We start from the raw sequence: 17,874 nt of genomic DNA, 5'->3' as shown, positions 1-17,874 counted from the left end.
GATGTCTGTGGTTTCTTAAACTACAAGCTTTGTGCTTATGGCACTGTTGTTTTACTGAGGTTTCTTAAAACGATGGAGAAATGTGACTGGGTATGAATAATCTGGTATAAAATGAACTAACTTCTCAAACTTCCACTAACAGTTTGATATTTTTCATAATATCTGCATTTGGTAATTGTGGGCATTTACAAATACAACTCTTCTTATTTAATTTTATAGAAGTAGGAAAGCATGATTTTAAAGTCGTTTCTTAGTTAACCACATTGTTTCACAATTTTTAAAACTGTCTAAAATGTTATTAATTGACTGCTAGCCAGATCCTCATTTGGCTGCTGAAGAAGAAGCGAAAAGAAGAGAAGAATGGCAAAAACAAGTGGCGCAGGAGAGAATGGAACAGCATGAAAAGGCACACACACGGGGTTTCCAAGCAATGAAGAAGATACATTTGGCTCAAGTAAGAATTCTGGCTGGGACCACTATTGGTAGATGGAGTGATAGACTTTAGAACTTACTGATGAGTAACTAGTTTCAAAGTACAGAGGTTACAAAGAATGTGAAAATAACAGTCTTTGACTCATGCCATTTCAAATTTCCTAACTTTTACTTCCAGTTTCAAATTCAGACTGAGTGAATCAGTTCTCACATTGTCTGTTACTGTTCTAAAAGTTTTTATAGTGATGAATTTGTTAAAAGTTAGATATCTTAATCAGCCAGAAATGACCTGAAAAGAAATTACTTCTCTCTTTTAATGAATTGCATTTCTGGGCAGCCCCAATGGCGCAGCGGTTTAGCGCCGCCTACAGCCCAGGGTGTGATCCTGGAGACCCTGGATCAAGTCCCCCGTCAGGCTCTCTGCATGGAGCCTGCTTCTCCCTCTGCCTGTGTCTCTGCCTCTCATTCTCTCTGCGTTTCTATGAATAAATAAATAAAATCTTTTGAAAAAAATGAATTGCATTTGTGCTCTGCAAATTTTAGGATTCTGTTTATTAAATATTTACTAAGCAGAGCATTTGTTGGCTTTGCAGAGTCTTGATTCAAAGGTAGAGTCATGATCCTAGCTCTCAGGAAGCTTTGAAAAACTGTCCCAGAGCTATACAATATATATGGCTTTATACTTTTAGCTTCATTTCTCTCATGTTTATCCTGAAAGATAACATAAAAATGATTCATTTTTGAAGTCAAATTATTTCTTCTGTATTTTACTAATACATGTGAATGTTTCAAACACTCATGTGAAGAGTGAGCTTTTAAGTATTTCTGTGGGAATTTAAAAGCCTTAAAGTTCCTTGGTATAGTTTTAACTAATTTATACATGACCTCCCTTAAAGTTTTAGATTTTATAAACTGGGAGTAAATTATGACTAAAATAGCTGATTGTCTGAATTATTACCAGTAATTCTTACCTAAGACTTAAATTGATAGGAAAAAAATGTGAAAAGCAATCATAAACTGAACACATTCTTCCATAAATCAGTATGTGTAGTGGTTAAGAAGGTAGACTCCACAGGCTGCCTGGTATTTTCTCCCTTCCTCACTGCTTAACTGATTGATCTCAGGCAATTTACCTAACATCTCTGAATTCTGTTTTATAGTCTGTTTTTGAGGACAAACGAATTTAATAAAGCCCTTAGAATTATGCCTGGAATTACATAAACTAACAGCAAATGTCAATGGTGATAGTAGTTGTTATTATAAAATAATTTAAGTAGAATAATATGTCATACTTTCAGTGAGCCAGAAATAGTATATTTATTCAAATAACTTTGAAGTAAATTCAGTGAAATCATTTGAATCTTATTGTAAAAGAAATGACTTTGTAAAACTTAACAGAAGACTAAGTAATGTGTGTATTATCACTTGGCAAACACTATTACACAGGCTTTCTGCCCTTTTTGTAGACTTAGTGTCTCTTACATGAGAATGGTAATCAAAACCTGCAGTCTCACCACTGGTAGGGGATTTCCTTTTCCCTGTGGAGCCTTTTTGCTACAGACCCCATTGTGCCTTGGGATCTTATTTCCTGCTAGTGTCTGTTGTAACTAGTATTTGGCCTCTACCTGCTTCTCCAGTAATATCTTTTTTTCTTAATCATCCTCCGCACCCTTTCTACCCGTATCCTAGAGCAGTGTACTCTTCTCAGTGCCCCATGCCTTCATCTCCATGCCTCTTGCTCCAGTTATTGTTTCTTACTTGAACTCCATCCTCTTCACCCCCGTCTATCTCATCCTCAATTCAGGAGAGGAGAGGTCTTCTCTTATCTTCCTTCACTATCCTGCACCACCAGAATTTAATTAGATAACCTCACTAAAACACTGTACTTATTAAACTTTCATATTAACCAGACTTTTTAAGCTTAAAGAGGTACATACAGATCCCTTTTCATCATGGGGAATTCATAAGAGTGTGAAGTAACAAGAAATATCTGTTAAGCCACAGTCACTCTGGGTCTTGGTGCTTACCTGGGACTGTTACATACTGGTGGCTGCAGAGAGAACTGGAACAGAGAACATTGCAGGAGCCCCAGCAGCTTATATAGACTGTCACTTCACAACCATCCTGAGAAGGGAGATTTGTAAGCAGCAGACAATTTTGAAGCTTTGTGGTTTAAACATACTATCCTTTTGTAATACTAATACTTTTGTAATTAGTATTTTACTAATTACCTGTTTGTTGATCTCTAGGCTAGGAGTGAGACCGTGTTCTTAGCATCTCACATGGCATCTGGCTTTCAATTCTTTTTTTTTGAACATATAATTAATGTCTTTATGACAGAATACGGGGGAGGGGCTGGGAGGGAACTCTAGTCCCTGTTTCTCATGATTTCCCCACTTCTCCCTTACTGTAAATGTTACTGTCTGCAGTCTGTGACTGAACTGTTGTTGACTAAGTCCCTCTCTTCTTGAAGACTCAGGAGAAACTAATGAAAGAACTCCAACGGCTACAACAAGAGGACCTAGCTCATCGGAGGCAGAATGTAGCACAGATGCCACCACAACTAGTTGAACTTCCGTACAAACGCAGTGAGATGAAAGAAGATTGGCAGAGAGAGCTGGAATTTGCCTTTGAAGACATGTACAATGCAGACAGGAGTAAGACACTTTTAATAAACTTTCAACAATGCTTTTAAGTGTTTTTGTGGGAAAATACATTTGTATTGATGAAGCCGTTTCTATGTTGGGATAAGTTCCCAGGTTGAAAGTGGTCCTAATATTTTAGACTTAGAAATTGTAATGGCCTTTAAAATCTTATGCTGAAGTTCTTTTTAGTCATTTCAGAATGGAAACCTATCTCTGTTTCTTTATTGAAAAGTGAAAGGAAACCTGATTTTGCGTCTTGAACCAGAACCTTTGCCCACTGTGACTGATCAGATCCAAGATGAAGAACTGGACCTTTCAATGGAACAAGAAAAGTTAGGAGAAACTGAAAGCATTCCGGTGACAGAAGCCGAAACAATATGTTCTAGTGAAGCAGACGGTAAAAACTCCTCCTGACCTGAATATTACCATATTTCATAGAAAAATGCTAGTAATTTGCCAATAGGAAAATCTGATCTAATTTAATCCAAACAAATGACTAATACTAGGGGGAGTGATGGAAGAAAAAAAGCCATGTTTTTAGATTTCCATCATTAAAATCCTTTTCATATACATAGGAGGAAAGTCATTTGTTTTTTTTTTTTTTTTATTTTGGTTGTTTTTTTTGTTAAGATTTTATTTATTCATGAGAGGCAGAGACACAGGCAGAGGGAGAAGCAGGCTCCATGCAGAGAGCTCGATGTAGGCCTCGATCCCGGGCCTCCAGGATCACACCCTGAGCCAAAGGCAGGCGCTTAACCGCCAAGCCACCCAGTTGTCCCAGAAAAGTCATTTTGTTCACATGAACATATAATTGAAGGTTTTTAGGCTGAGTTAGATGCTCAATTCTGAATTCCTGTGAAGGCTCAGCATTATCTTTAGACTTTAATCAAATCACCAAAGATACTTTTACTGTTTCACCCACCTTTTTTAATTTTTTAATTGGGAATATTATTCAAATCTCTAGTTTGTCAGAATTGCAATTCTTGCCTTATCCAAAGGAACAGTTACTTTCTGGCTCCTGCTGATCCCATTTGGAATTGTTCGCTTGATCTTGCCAGCTCTCTTGATTTTTCAAAAGAATCTAAGAATCCCATTGATTTTTAAAAATCCTTTTTTTAAAATATTGGCAACAAATTTCTTAAATATGAGTGAGTCACAGACTAATGATGATTGAAAGAAGCCAGGCAGAAAAGAATACCTAAGTATAATCCCATATTTATATGAAGTTTAAAAAAAAGTAAATAGACAAAACTAAACTGGTTTTGAGATTAGAACAGTGGTTATCTTTAGGGGTGTATTGAGTAGGAAGGGGCCTGAGGGAGCCTAGTAGGTGCTGGTAATGTTCTACATAATGATCTGGATGGTGTTACGTAGGTATATGTAAAATTTTTCAAGCTGTACACTTAGATTTTGTGTATTTTATTGTTTGTAAGTTAAAATTAGAAAGTATTTTTTAAGAAGTATGTCAGACAAAACTAGAATTTACCAGTTTTCAACTTAAGTGGATTTCTTAAATTTTATTCCTTGATTAAACCAGAGAACTATGTATTTTCAACACAGTTTTTGTCCTTTTAGAGAGTTGTTTGTACTATGCTGAATTTTGGTGTTGTATTATCAACCCATGGTGGGGGATGTTTGGGAAATAACTTAAAAGATTTTTTTTTAACTGAAGATATCTCTTTATGGAGATAGGTGGGAGAAATTTTTTCCAGATAGAATAATTTGGGAGTACCTGACTGGCTTTAAGGTTATAACTAGTAATGTTTTCCTCTGTAGCCTACTAAGAAGTGCAGAACCATATTTGGGACCCCTCTCTAGGATAGAGTATAAAACCTTACAGAACATATTTTGTTTGTTTGTTTAAGATTTTATTTATTTATTCATGAGTGATACACAGAGGCAGAGACACAGGCAAAGGGAGAAGCAGGCTCCATGCAGGGAGCCTGATGTGGGACTCGATCCCGGGACTCCATGATCACGCCCTGGGCTGAAGGCAGGCACTAAACAGCTGAGCCACCCAAGGACCAGAACATATTTTGAATGCTAATCTTGCATCAGTTAATTATGTGATATGCATTCTGTCATCATTAGCAAGCAGAATAAACATTCTCTGTGATAAATTTTTAAGCTTGAAATTGGTGTTGCATATTGTTGAGAAATAGTTGAATTTTGGTGCCTTTATTTAAATTTAAATTGAAAATTATTCCTAGTTGTAAAATTGCAGTTGGGGTCAAATATAATTGTATGTGCTGTTAAATTATAAGTGAAAAATAGAGAGATATAAAGTGCTTTTATCTTAACTAGTGTTTGTGGTGGTTACTAAGTATAATAGAATAATTTGCTTAGTATACAACAGGTCCTAAATAAGGTTTTTTTTCTTTTCTTTTAGTTCCCTTGGCAGTAAAGACCCACCAAGTCCCTTCAAAAATTCTTTTTAAAAAATTACTAAATAAGATCCGAAGCCAAAAATCTCTCTGGACTATTAAATCCATGTCTGAGGATGAAAGTGAAGTGACTACAACTGTTAGTGAAACAGAGAGTAAAGCACCAACAGTCGAATCAGGAGCGACTTTTGGCGAAGAGAGAACATTATCCTCTGTGCAGGAACAAGGTGGTTCTCTCCAAGAGTCTCATAACACACAGACCCTTTCTGAGTTGTTAAAAAATACGTTCATTCCTGAAAAATCAAAGAATGGTGGTCAAAAGGAAGAAAATGCTTAAAGCCCATAGTGCTGCTACTTCAAAGGCAGTAAATGTTAAAAACCTTCATTAACCTTCTTCCAGACACTTTAACATAGTAGTATTTTGTATATATGATTGACCCTTGAACAAAATGAGTTTGAACTACATAGGTCCAATTATAGGCAGGATTTTCTGCATAAATAGAAGATTTTTGGAGCTTGTGACAATTTGAAAAAACAGAGAAACTGCATAGCCTAGAATTACAGAAAAAATTAAAAAGTAACGTATTTTAAGAGTATCATATGTAATACATATAAGATACAAAATATGTATTAATCAACTGACATTGTCATTGGTAAGGCTCCTAGCCAGCCATAGGCTATTAGTTTTTGTTTTTTAAAGATTTTTATTTATTTACTCATGAGAAACAGAGGCAGAGACACAGGCAGAGGGAGAAGCAGGTTCCTCACAGGGAGCCCGATGCAGGACTCAATCCCAGAACCCCGGATCACGCCCTGAGCCAAAGACAAACGCTCAACCGCTGAGCCACCCAGGCGTCCCACCATAGGCTATTAGTAGTTAAGTGGGGAGTTAAAAGTCGTAAGTGGGGGGTTTGGCTTCTAACTGACATTTTCCAAGGGTCGGCTATATAAAGTCCAATGTAACTGAGGAACCAAAATTAACCAGTTTTAGTTTATTTTTTGTGCTATAGTGAGCATCCATTTAGCAGTCAGCCTACATCTTTATTTCCTTAAGAAGAACTCTTAAAAGAATTACTGAATCAAAGAATAGGAACATGTTAACAGCTTTTGAATACATTGTATTATTTGTTTCTTTCACAATACCACCAGATATTTGGTTTCTTTGTTACTCTTAAAGAAGGTTTTTTTGGGTAGACAAAAAAGCTGTTAAATAAATTTCCAGAAGTTATAAAGGTCAAGGCAGAACATTATCTGGAGGTACAGACTAACAAATGAGTTGTGATGACATAATTCCTCTTTGATTTTTCTTTTTAGAGTTTTGTTCTCTGTATTTTTTTTTTTTTTTAATGTGATTGGACTTGTATGGAAGTATTTTGCTACCAGGCTTCTGAAAGAAGTGACTTATAGTCTGTGTCCAGTTTCTGGACTCTATCCTAAGTACAACAGGAAACCTTCTGGAACTAATTTCTTCACTTGACATCTTGACACCACCCTCAGTTTTCCTGACTTAATGGCTCCTCCTTCATGATTTCCTTTGCTGCTATTCTCATCTCTATAACCACTAGTCATTGTACCCTGAGCTTGTTTCTCAGATCTTTTCACTCTCCCTAGTTAAATGCTCATGTCATAACTTTACATTACCATCTTTATTTTGATGACCTCAGGTGTTTATAGCCTTGACCTATTTGAACTCCACTCATTTAGATTTCTATTTGACACCTTCCCTTGTAGTTACATCTTAAAGTTTTCCAAAAGTGGACTCTTAATATCCCTCCCCTACCCCACTTTTCCCACATCCTTCCACATTTCAGCAAGTGGCAATAACATTCTCTTGCTCAAGTCAAAAAGCTTGTCATTTTAGTTCCCCTTTTTTATATCCTACATCCAAATCATCACAAATCATGTTGGCCTCACCCTTAAAACCTATCCACATTCCAACTAATTCTCAACACCTACCATCCTAGCTTAAGCTACGTTTCTTGTCCAGTGTAGACCCTTGCAGTAACCTCCTGACTGGTCTGTCTTCAGATTTTTTTTTTAAGATTTTATTTATTTATACATGAGAGACACAGAGAGAGAGAGAGAGACATAGGCAGAGGGAGTAGCAGGCTCCATGCAGGGAGCCTGACATGGGACTCGATCCTAGCTCCCCAGGATCACAACCTGGGCTGAAGGTGGCGCTAAACTGCTGAGCCAACCAAGGCTGCCCCTATCTTCAGATTTTGCACCTCCCTGCTGCATTCTAATCCCAGAGTCATCCTATTAATCCCTCATGTCATTCCTCTGGGGGAAGCCCTCCAACAACTACCCAATTCATTTGGTTAAAACCAAAGTGCTTATGGGGCATCAAAGCCTTATATAATCTATGCCCACACACACTGCCTCCCACCATTTCTTTCAACTTCTGTTTCCCTAACTTCATTTTTATTTTTATTTTTTTTAAGATTTTATTTATTTGAGAGAAAGCATGTATAAATGAGAGGACACAAGCCGAGGGAGAGGGAGCAGCAGGCTCCCCACTGAGCAGGGAGTCCCAGTGCAGGGCTAGCAGAGCTTGATCTCAGGACCTGAGGTCATGACCTGAGTCAAAGGCAGCCATTTAACTGACTGAACCATCCGGGTGCCTCTCTGACTTCATTTTCAACCACACCTTCCTCCCAAACCTCTCTCCATAGGCGCTGGCTTCCTGGCTATTCCTCAAACATAGCAAACGTGACTTACATGATTTTACAAATTGCTGGTCTTTTTGGCCTGAATGCTCTTGCATATTTCTATGCAGTACTCCCACTTCCTTCAGATACTTGCTGAGACCTAGCTTTCTAAGCAAAGCCTTCTCTATTCACTCTGTATAAAATGGCAAGTTTCTGCACTCCCCTTCTCCCATACCCCTCACTCCCCATCCCTTTTACCCTTCTTTTTCTCCATTGCTCTTAACGTCCACTCCTTCCATAGCTCTTACCAGCATCTCCTGGACCGTAAATTTACTTTCTTGGCTTATTTGCTGCTTGTCTTGACACTCGACACTGTATATCCTCTAATTCCAGTATAATTGCCATTGAAGTTAGGAATTAGGCTTTGTTCATTGCTGTATCCCCAGGGCCTGGACCAGTGCTTTATACATAACAGATGCTCAGTTAGTATTTGTTGGATTGAGTAGCTTAAAACAAGAGAGGTAAGTTAGGAACTCAGATGTAAATATGATATTTAAAGCCATGAACATAGAAGAACTCTTAGGGGGAAGAATTTGGTGAGAGAGGGCTTATGAGACCATTTGAAAGACTCCAGTATTTAGAAGATGACTAAAGAAGGAGCAGACAGCAAAGGCAGTATAAAAGGAGTGGCCAACAAAGTAGGAGAGAATATGGTTTCAGAATTCAGTAAAACAAGGCTCTTTCATTGTCAATCCATAACCAAGTCATTTTTTTTTTTTTTTTTTTAAGTCTCTGTATGAATAGGCTTTCTCCAGCTTCATCTTGCTTCATTCATTCTCTCCCTTGTCTGGCCACACCTCATACTCATTCCTGTGCATCCCCACATTCTTTACCTGGCTGATTCCTCCTTGCCTTTCAGATGTCTGCCTAAATGTCATTTCCTGAAACAAATCTCACCTGAGCCCTTAGTCTAATTCAGATTCTCCTGTGATACTCAACTGTCTAATCCTTTATTTCTTTTATATAGCACTTAGCAGTTTCTTGTTTTGTAATTTTTTCTTAAGATGATTATTTAATGTTTCTGTCATCCCACTTGCCCTGTAAAACCTCCTTTTAGGGCTTTTTAAAATTTGTCAGTGTATCCCCGGTGTGTACCACATAAGTAGAATAAGTGAGTGAGTGAGTGAGTGAATGCTTGATGCAGAGTTCCTGACTACCCTGATACGATCCAAGAAACTGTTTTAACTTCCTTCTCTGATCTCAGAAATAAGAAAAATCCTTATATCCAAAAATGGCAGGGATGCATTGCCAGTCCTTAAGCTTCTCTTTTTGAACTTAGGTACCTTGTTTATTCTATTCCTCTGTGCTTTTCCCTTGTGTTTGAAACTATCAGTAAACCTTTTTAATCAATTCTTCATTTTTTTCCTTTTGGTTCACAATTTTAGTCTCCCATCTGTCTTCTTAAATGAGGCTTAAGTTTAATGGATAAGTATGTGGTCATCTGGAACATGACTGGATCTTAACTACATGACTGGATCTTAACTAAATGTGACAGATGGACCAAAATTGAATTGTTAATCTGAATGCAGGTTTTTGTTGCTTTGTTCACATTTAAGGTTACAGTGATAATATGTTTGTAATAATGTATCCATTACAGTTGCTGAAAGTGATACTTTAACAGTTGATTCTGGACCACTTACTAGTGAAGAGAAACCACTTTCAATGGATACAGACTCTGAAAGGGAACAAGGTATTTCTTTTTATCACATTTTTAAATTAAGCTTGCTTACCTTAACATTTTTTTCCTAATAAAATTACATTTGTGATAAATGAGTAAAGAGAATTATGGCAGTGTCAGAATTCTAAATTATTTAATTTTTGATTTGGGAATTCTCTTAGAAATAAAGGAAGTTCAGCCTATCCCAGCTGTAGCTCAGAGTTCAATTCTACTTCATCCTCAAGAAGAAGCAGTCAGAATTAGAATGGCAGCAAGGCAGAAACAGGTAATCTGAAATTTCTTATTTTTAGAGATTTCTTTCTTCTAGGTTCTATAATTTTGTTTGATCAGTGAAATTTGTCTTACTGTCTGGCTACTTTTGGTACTACTTATTCTGTCTTGTCTTATGCATTCAGCTGATAGAGAATACTTCATCTTTGCTTACACTATTCATTTGATCCTTACTGCATTTTGTTTTGTATTTGTATTTGTATATACTTTTTGTTAAAGACAGACGGTCTTTTCGAAAATTCTGTTTACGTAGGTTCTGGTGCAATGCTTTATACATACTAAGGGCTCTATAAATATTTGGTGAAATCAGCTAGACTTTATAAACTCAAAAGCTTTTTTTTTTTTTTAAATATTATTTCAGAAGAAAAATTGTTGATTCAGCCTTCTTAACTGTAATTATGGTCTGCTTTAATACCAGACTTTTTTTTTTTTTTTTAACACAGATTACCTTGAAAGAGGTTAATTGCTACTAAGCCAGTCGATTTATAGTCCTAGTTTTTATGAAAAAACAGCTCGGGAGTAAGAATTCTATAGACCAGTATTTCTTCTCAGATAAGTTGTTTTCTAATCTGTATTCTAAAGTAGTATTATCCAATAGAGCTTTCACTGGTTATGGAAATGTTCCATATTTATGTCCAGTATGGTAACTGCTAGCTGCATGGGCTATTGAATACTTGAAATATGACTAGTGCAACTGAGTGACTGAGTTTTCAGTTTTATTTAATTTTAATTCATTTGAGTTTTATTTTTTTATTTTTTATTTATTTTTTTATTTTTTAATTTTTATTTATTTATGATAGTCACAGAGAGAGAAAGAGAGGCAGAGAGAAGCAGGCTCCATGCACCGGGAGCCCGACGTGGGAATCGATCCTGGGTCTCCAGGATCGTGCCCTAGGCCAAAGGCAGGCGCCAAACCGCTGCGCCACCCAGGGATCCCTCATTTGAGTTTTAATAGTCACATGCAGCTATTGACTATTAACATTGTAGTTCTAGAGATAATACAGAACTGTAAATGGTCTAAGTTCAGTGGCTCCTATGAGTAAGGCAAAGTAAGGAAGTTGCAGACAAGAACTCAGCTGTAGCCACTCTTGCTTGATTAGAAATAGGTAAAATACCAGATTGAGACATTTTTTTATTTTAAAAACAAGATCGTTCTTCATTATCTCTTGTAGAAGTGTTCCTCTTAATAAAACTTGTATACATTCTTTGGTCTACTTACTCAGTAAATATTTATGTGTTGTTATGTATGTTCCAGGGATTGTACTAGGTGCTGGATTTAGCACGTAACCAGTCAGACTCAATCCTGTCCTCACGAAACTTGGAGCTCTTCTGACATATTCTAATACTTGGTTGGATCTGTGTGTGTGTGTGTGTGTGTGTGTGTGTAATACTAGAGTTTATGTGTCATCCCTGTGCCATTGTCTTCCCGTCAGTTTCACACCTGACAGAAGATGCAGAATGTTGCTCATGTATTATTTGGCCTCTAGATAACCACACCTCTTGATGGGTATTCCTAAGAAGTCAAAATATTTGTAAGGCCTTGAGAGTTTAATTTATTCAGTCAATTTTTCTTACTGAGAACTCTGTAAAATTAAAGATGAGAGCATAGGATTTGGCTGAGCATCATCTGCTGCTTCTCTGGAGGTGGGAGTCTTCAGTGCTGAGCAAGCTTTCTCTGTGCTCTCACAAGAAGCAGTGTTTGTTTTCTCCTTCCCTTTCTCTCCTTTCCCCTTTTCCCCCTTTCCCCTTTTCCCATCTCACCCTCTTCCTCCCTCTGGTAGTGGCAATAACATAAAACATTACTACCTCCTTCTCAGATAACTGGCATTCTTGGTGAGGAGATCTGTTTCTTTTCAATGTTATACATAAAAACTTTTCTTTGTATGAGTTTATTGATAATAGAGTGGTAGTACTTTTTTTACTTAGATAATGGAAATAGAAGAGCAGAAGCAAAAGCAGTTGGAGTTACTTGAACAGATTGAACAACAGAAGTTACGATTAGAAACTGATCGCTTCAGGGCTCAGCTGGAAGAAGAAAAAAGGAGAATGCAACAGACTGGGGTAGGATACAGGAAATCTCATTCCTACATAGATTGTCGGGGGATACGAACATATGAGCAGTCATAGCATTCAGGAAAGTAAAATGTATTTCTAATTTTTCTTTGGTAATTTTTTTCTGTATGTGTGTATGTGTGTATCTGTATAGATACACTGTAACACTGTGTGTATCTGTATAGATAGACATAGGTATATGTATATACCTTATAAGCTTATACAAATCTAATGGCTTTCATCTTTCAGTTTCTGGAGGGTCCCAGGTCTCCAGGATCATGCCCCGGGCTGAAGGCGGCACTAAACCGCTGAGCCACCAGGGCTGCCTGATCACTTCATTTCTGAATAATGGAAGTACCAGTCTTTCTTGTAAAAAAAAAATAAAGCTATACAAAAGTTTATAATTATAGAACTTCAGTTTGCACAAAATACTTTAGTACTTGTTTCTGGATTTGCCTTTTAATTAGTAGCTTTGTCTTTTAGGTTGGTATTGCTCCAGGACCATGCACTATAAATTCCGATGAAGAGAATCATAGGCAGATGATTCGTAACTATCAACATCAGCTTTTACAACAAAACAGGTAATTGCTAGGATATAATTTATATGTGATACAGAGTGTGACTGCATCTTCCAGAAATCACTATGAATGTTGTTCCTTTTGCATCATGATAATGGCCAATCCTAAATTGCTGTTTGTTAATTTTAATGCATAGACACTTGAGAATATAGGGCATTTTTTCCATCAAGAAAGAATAATGGTTTTTTTTTTTTATGTTTGTTTTTGGTAGGTTTCATAGACAATCTGTTGAAACAGCCAGGAAACGATTACTCGAATATCAGACCATGTTAAAAGGAAAGTACCCATCCGTGTTAGCTACTTCATCAATAACTGATTCTCTTATATCAGTATTACCACGGAAACCTGAAAGACCCACTGTTACATCAGAGCATTGGGATCAAGATCAGAGACCCAAGTTGAGTCCTAATAAATATCAACCTATACCATCCTCACAGATCTCCGAATTAGAACCAGATTATTTTCAGGTTCCAAGACAGAGTCTCTTTCCACAAAGACAGGCAGAAACAACAACAGACACATTAATCACTTCAGATGTTTTAGCCAAGCAGTCTTTGGAATCACAGGAACAGCCTAAGCAAAGTACCGTTTCTGTAAGTCATTCTGTATTCAGCCAAATGCAGGATAAATCCTTGCCATCTTCAGAGAGTATTATAGCCCAGCAGGGTAATTTGAAGGCTCTCCAAGAACAGTTAGACCTACAAAAGGAAGTTCTTCAGTCAAGACTGGAAGCCCAGGAACAATTGCTTTTGTACAAACAGAAAGAACTGGAAGGACAGACTGGCCTCTCTATATCCCTTCCAGTAAGATCTCTGGATTCATTTGCTACACTGCCTTCTGCCAGAGCTGAATCAGGGAGAATCCAGGCATCTTCTCCAACCTGGGGTGATACTGCAGTTCCCGCAGGCCATCTTGGGGTCCCACAACTTCCAGATAGGCTTTTGAGTTTTTCACAGCCGGTCTTATCACAGCAAGATAATTTTACATTTCTCCAAGGACAGTTAAATACTCAGAGAGATAGCCTTCAGGCTAGGCGAGAAGCCCAGGAAGTATTACATGTACATAAACAGAGTGAACTGGGTAGAAGAATAGGGTCTGGACAGACTGAACCCCCTTCTCTCCCTTCTCAGGTAGCTCAGCACCTATTTACTTCACTACCTTCTGCTGGCACTCATTCTGGAAAGATCCAGGAGCAGTATTCATCCGAGAGTGAGAAGGGACTTCTCTCAAGCCAGTCTGAAAACCAAAAATCTCAGGATGGGTCTTTGAGTTTCCTACAGCACTTCCTACCTTTGCATGATAGTTTGAAGTTGCTCCAAGAACAGCTGACTACACAGAGGGATGCTCTTCAGGCTAGCCATGAACCCAAGACAGAATTGCTTTTGCATAGACAAAGGGATTTGGGAAACGGTAAGTCTGGACAGAGGAGTTTGTTATTTTCACCAGTGGTTGCTCAGCGTTTAGTTGCTTCACAAACTCCTGCTAAAACTGAGCCTAGAAGAATTCAGAACTTTTATTTATCTGAAAAGGAGAGTGTTACTCCCTCCAGTCATCCAGTAACCCCGGCATTTCAGAATGTTTCTCATAGTTTTCCACAGCATAACCTGCCACAGCAAGAAAATTTGACACTTCAAGAACAGTCACACATGCAGAGGGTAATGCTTGGTGAACAAGAAACTCAGGAATTTGTACACAAACAACAACATGAATTAGAAAAAATAATTTCTCCTGAACAGACTGGCACCTCTTTATCCCTGTCCCAGGTAGCTGAGTCTGAAAGATGCCAGGAATTTATGTCAGTCAATAGTGATGGTACAGTCCCCTTAAGCCATTTAAAGATCCTGAGATTTCAGGAAAGACTTCTGGGATATTCACCACATACTCGACCTCTACAAGATAGCTTGGAGGGACACCAAGAATGGCCAGACAGAGTGAAGGCGGCACTTCATTTTAGCCAGAACACCCAAGGAAATGTATCTTCGGAACAAACTGACTCCTCATTCGGACCCCAGTTAGGACAGCCTTCATTTACTTCGTTCCCTTCTGCTGAGTCTGGTACAACACAGGAACCTCTTTCAACAGAGAGTGATAGTAAAAGCCATCTTCAGATCCCACAGTTGCAGGATAGGCTTTTGAGGTTATCCCAACTTATCCAGCCTCAACAAGACAATTTGAAGGCGCTTGGAGAAAGATTAGCTACACAGAGAGAAGCTATCATTCAATCTAGACAGGAAGCTCAGGAGGAATTACTTTTGCACAAACGGAAGGAAGGAATATCTCCTGAGCAGGTTGGCACCTCTTCCTTCCTACCCTCAGTTGTACAGCATTCATTTGCTTCATTACGTCTTAGTGAATCTGGAAGAATCCAAGAACCTTGTTCAACTAAGAGTGATAATACAGCTTCCTCAAGACATTCTGAGATACCAAGATTAACTGATAGAGGTTTATCACAGCCTGTTTTACCTCAAAGAGATTACCTGATTGCACTCCAACAAGAACACTTGGATCCAAAAGGAAATGCCCTTCCGTGTGGCAAGAATACCCAAAAAGAATTGGTTTTGCCCAGCCAATATAAATTTGAGGAAGAGTTACCTTCTGAGCATTTTATCCAACCTCACCATGATGATTTGAAGGTACTTCAACAGCAGTTAGAGATACAGAGGAAAACTATTCGATCTAGACAGGAAGTCCAAGAAGAATTAATTATGCAAAGACTAAGTCAATTGGAGAAAAGGGTATCATCTGCGCCGACTGGCTCTTCATCATTATCCCAGGTAGCACTGCCTGTTGCTGACTCTGAAAGAATCCAAAAGCCTCTTACAGCCAGAAGTAACAATACTGTTCCCTCGAGTCATCCTGAGACCCCAATATCCCAAGATAGACTTTCGAGTTTATCACAGACTGTTCTGCCTCAGCAAGATATTTTGACAGCACAATTGGATTTGCAGAGGGAAGTGATACAGTCTAATGAGAAGAGTGGGGAAGAACTGTCAGACAGACAAACACAGTTGACTGAAAGTGAATCTTCTGAGCATGCTATTCCCTCTTTGTTTTTACCCATGGAAAGAGACCATTCATTTATTCCACTGCCTTTTGCTGAAGTTAAATCTAAAAACAATTGTGAATTGTATTCATCTAAGAGTGAACATGCAGCTCCTTCAAGCAATTCTGGGATCCCCAAATTTCAAGATAGACTCCTGTGTCTTTCACAACCTGTCCTAACTCAGCAAGATAATATAGAACTTCAGAAGCAGTTGGATCTACAGAAGAAAGTTCTGCAGTATAGCCAGAAAGCCCAAGAAGAATTGCTTGTACAGAGACAAGCAGCACTACAGCAGCAGATACAGAAACATCAACAGACTTTGAAAGAGTTCTTTAAATCCAGTCAGGTATGTGTTAAATTTAAATACCTAGGAATTAAATAATGGAGATAACATGACTCAGACAAACTAGATGTTTGTTTTTTTAATATTGAGACTAAGTGGTTTGACCTTAACTGCTTTAATTTTCTACCTTAAACAATGTAAATTAAAATATAAAAATTGGTCTGCCTTACCTTGTGTTTATAAGGTTAATACTTGCTTGAAGCTCAACTGATTTTGAGCAGTAGTTTGACATAGCCAAATGCAAACACCATCGAAAACGTAGATTATCAAGGCACCTGGGTGGCTCAGTCCATGAAGTGTCTTCCTTCGGCTCAAGTCATGATCCCAGGGACCTGGGGTCGAGCCCCAAAATCGGCTCTCTGCTCAGCAGGGTAGCCTGCTTGTGCATACTCTCTCCCCCCCCCACCCCCCGTCGAATAAATAAATAAAATCTTAAAAAAAACCACATAGATTATCATTTGAAGTTTTATTATAAGGGGTTGTGAGCTTACCATACCGTAAAATGAAATTGCAAAATGACTAGTTAGCAGAATTTCTTTTATGCAAATAGCACATCTTGTGCTTTCTGTTACCACTTGCTTGACGTTTGTATTTGAATCAAAATTAGTCCCATCTTTTTCCTTAAGTAACAGTATCACCCACCTTTTCTGAACAACTGGCATGATTTTAGACTGATGGGCAGTTAGACCTGCTGTTTGTTACTGAATTGATAAGAAGACTCTGGCTCGGTCACATTGACATTCATGGTTTCATTGTAGGGGAGAGGCATATATTCTGAATATGAATGTGTCCATTTTATTTTAAAAGGCCCACTTCCTAAATCTCAGATTTAGCCTAAATAAAATTCTGTAAATCCTTTGGCTTTCAAGAGAAGCTTGAGTTGAACTCAGAGAACTTAAGTTCTAGGGATTTCCTGGTCTTTTTATGGAAAAGTAATGGGGAAAGAAAAGCGGGGGGAAACGGGGTGTACCCAAGTGTAATGTCTTACTGAAAGATACAGTGGAGGCTAAGTTTTCAAGTTCAATCCCTGTGAAAGGTTATACTTTTCTTTTTTTTTTTTTAAATGTTTTATTTTTATTTATTTATTTAATTTTTATTTATTTGTGATAGTCACACAGAGAGAGAGAGAGAGAGGGGCAGAGACACAGGCAGAGGGAGAAGCAGGCTCCATGCACCGGGAGCCCGATGTGGGATTCGATCCCAGGTCCCCAGGATCGCGCCCTGGGCCAAAGGCAGGCGCCAAACCGCTGCGCCACCCAGGGATCCCTATACTTTTCAATGGAAGTATCACTTTCAGTATTAGAAGCATTTCTCATTTTTTAATCTCTAAAGTTGTAATAGTGTGATTGATGGAACTGTTTATTTGGTTGAGGTTCTAATTTAAGAAGAGCAATACACATCTAATGAATTCTTCACATGATCCTTGTCCTATGCCATCCCCACCCTTAATTGTCCACTTTTTCAGATAAGTAAGCCCAAAGCCGAAAATGACACAGAAACTCAGAAGCTCAGAGAGTGGCTTCCTCAACTCCAAGACCTAGCAGAAGGTGATCAGGGAAGCATTAGTCCTGCAAGTAGGAGCAACTCTGGTGATAATCAGCTGCTTTCAGGAGAGAGTGATACCAAGCAGAGTGGTAAGATAATTGCATACTATTGTAACTATCCTGATTATTTTTTTGCTTTCGCCTCCCTCAACTTGCTGCCTGAGGAAAAGTTTGTAGTATGTTAACAGATTTGT

The 17,874-nt window shown here is 38.2% G+C and overlaps 1 protein-coding gene and 1 long non-coding RNA gene across 8 annotated transcripts in view; one reads left to right on the top strand and one right to left on the bottom strand.

Annotated features, from left to right (window-relative positions):
* CEP295 (centrosomal protein 295) overlaps positions 1–17,874 on the top strand; it is a 52,856-nt gene that overhangs the window by 20,007 nt on the left and 14,975 nt on the right. For all 7 annotated transcript variants that reach the window (XR_007404757.1, XR_007404756.1, XM_025419286.3 and 4 more), the window contains 10 exons: positions 314–454; positions 2,906–3,089; positions 3,310–3,474; positions 5,467–5,688; positions 9,770–9,862; positions 10,012–10,115; positions 12,047–12,181; positions 12,656–12,753; positions 12,962–16,139; positions 17,602–17,770. Coding sequence is in view for 5 of the 7 variants with exons in the window: in XM_025419286.3 (XP_025275071.1) it covers positions 314–454; positions 2,906–3,089; positions 3,310–3,474; positions 5,467–5,688; positions 9,770–9,862; positions 10,012–10,115; positions 12,047–12,181; positions 12,656–12,753; positions 12,962–16,139; positions 17,602–17,770 (4,489 nt within the window). In the remaining 2 variants the exon portion in view is untranslated. The remainder of the gene's footprint in view (positions 1–313; positions 455–2,905; positions 3,090–3,309; positions 3,475–5,466; positions 5,689–9,769; positions 9,863–10,011; positions 10,116–12,046; positions 12,182–12,655; positions 12,754–12,961; positions 16,140–17,601; positions 17,771–17,874) is intronic.
* On the bottom strand, positions 1,029–2,726 carry LOC118351838 (uncharacterized). Its single transcript, XR_004807983.1, has 3 exons — positions 2,664–2,726; positions 2,460–2,556; positions 1,029–1,143 (listed from the first exon to the last, which is right to left on the bottom strand). It is a non-coding gene; the product is annotated as an uncharacterized LOC118351838 (long non-coding RNA).

This window comes from Canis lupus, chromosome 21 (genome assembly GCF_003254725.2).
Source record: "Canis lupus dingo isolate Sandy chromosome 21, ASM325472v2, whole genome shotgun sequence".
NCBI lineage: Eukaryota > Metazoa > Chordata > Mammalia > Carnivora > Canidae > Canis > Canis lupus.
The sequence above is the reverse complement of the archived record's forward strand: the minus strand, read 5'-3'. Positions and strand labels throughout refer to the sequence as shown.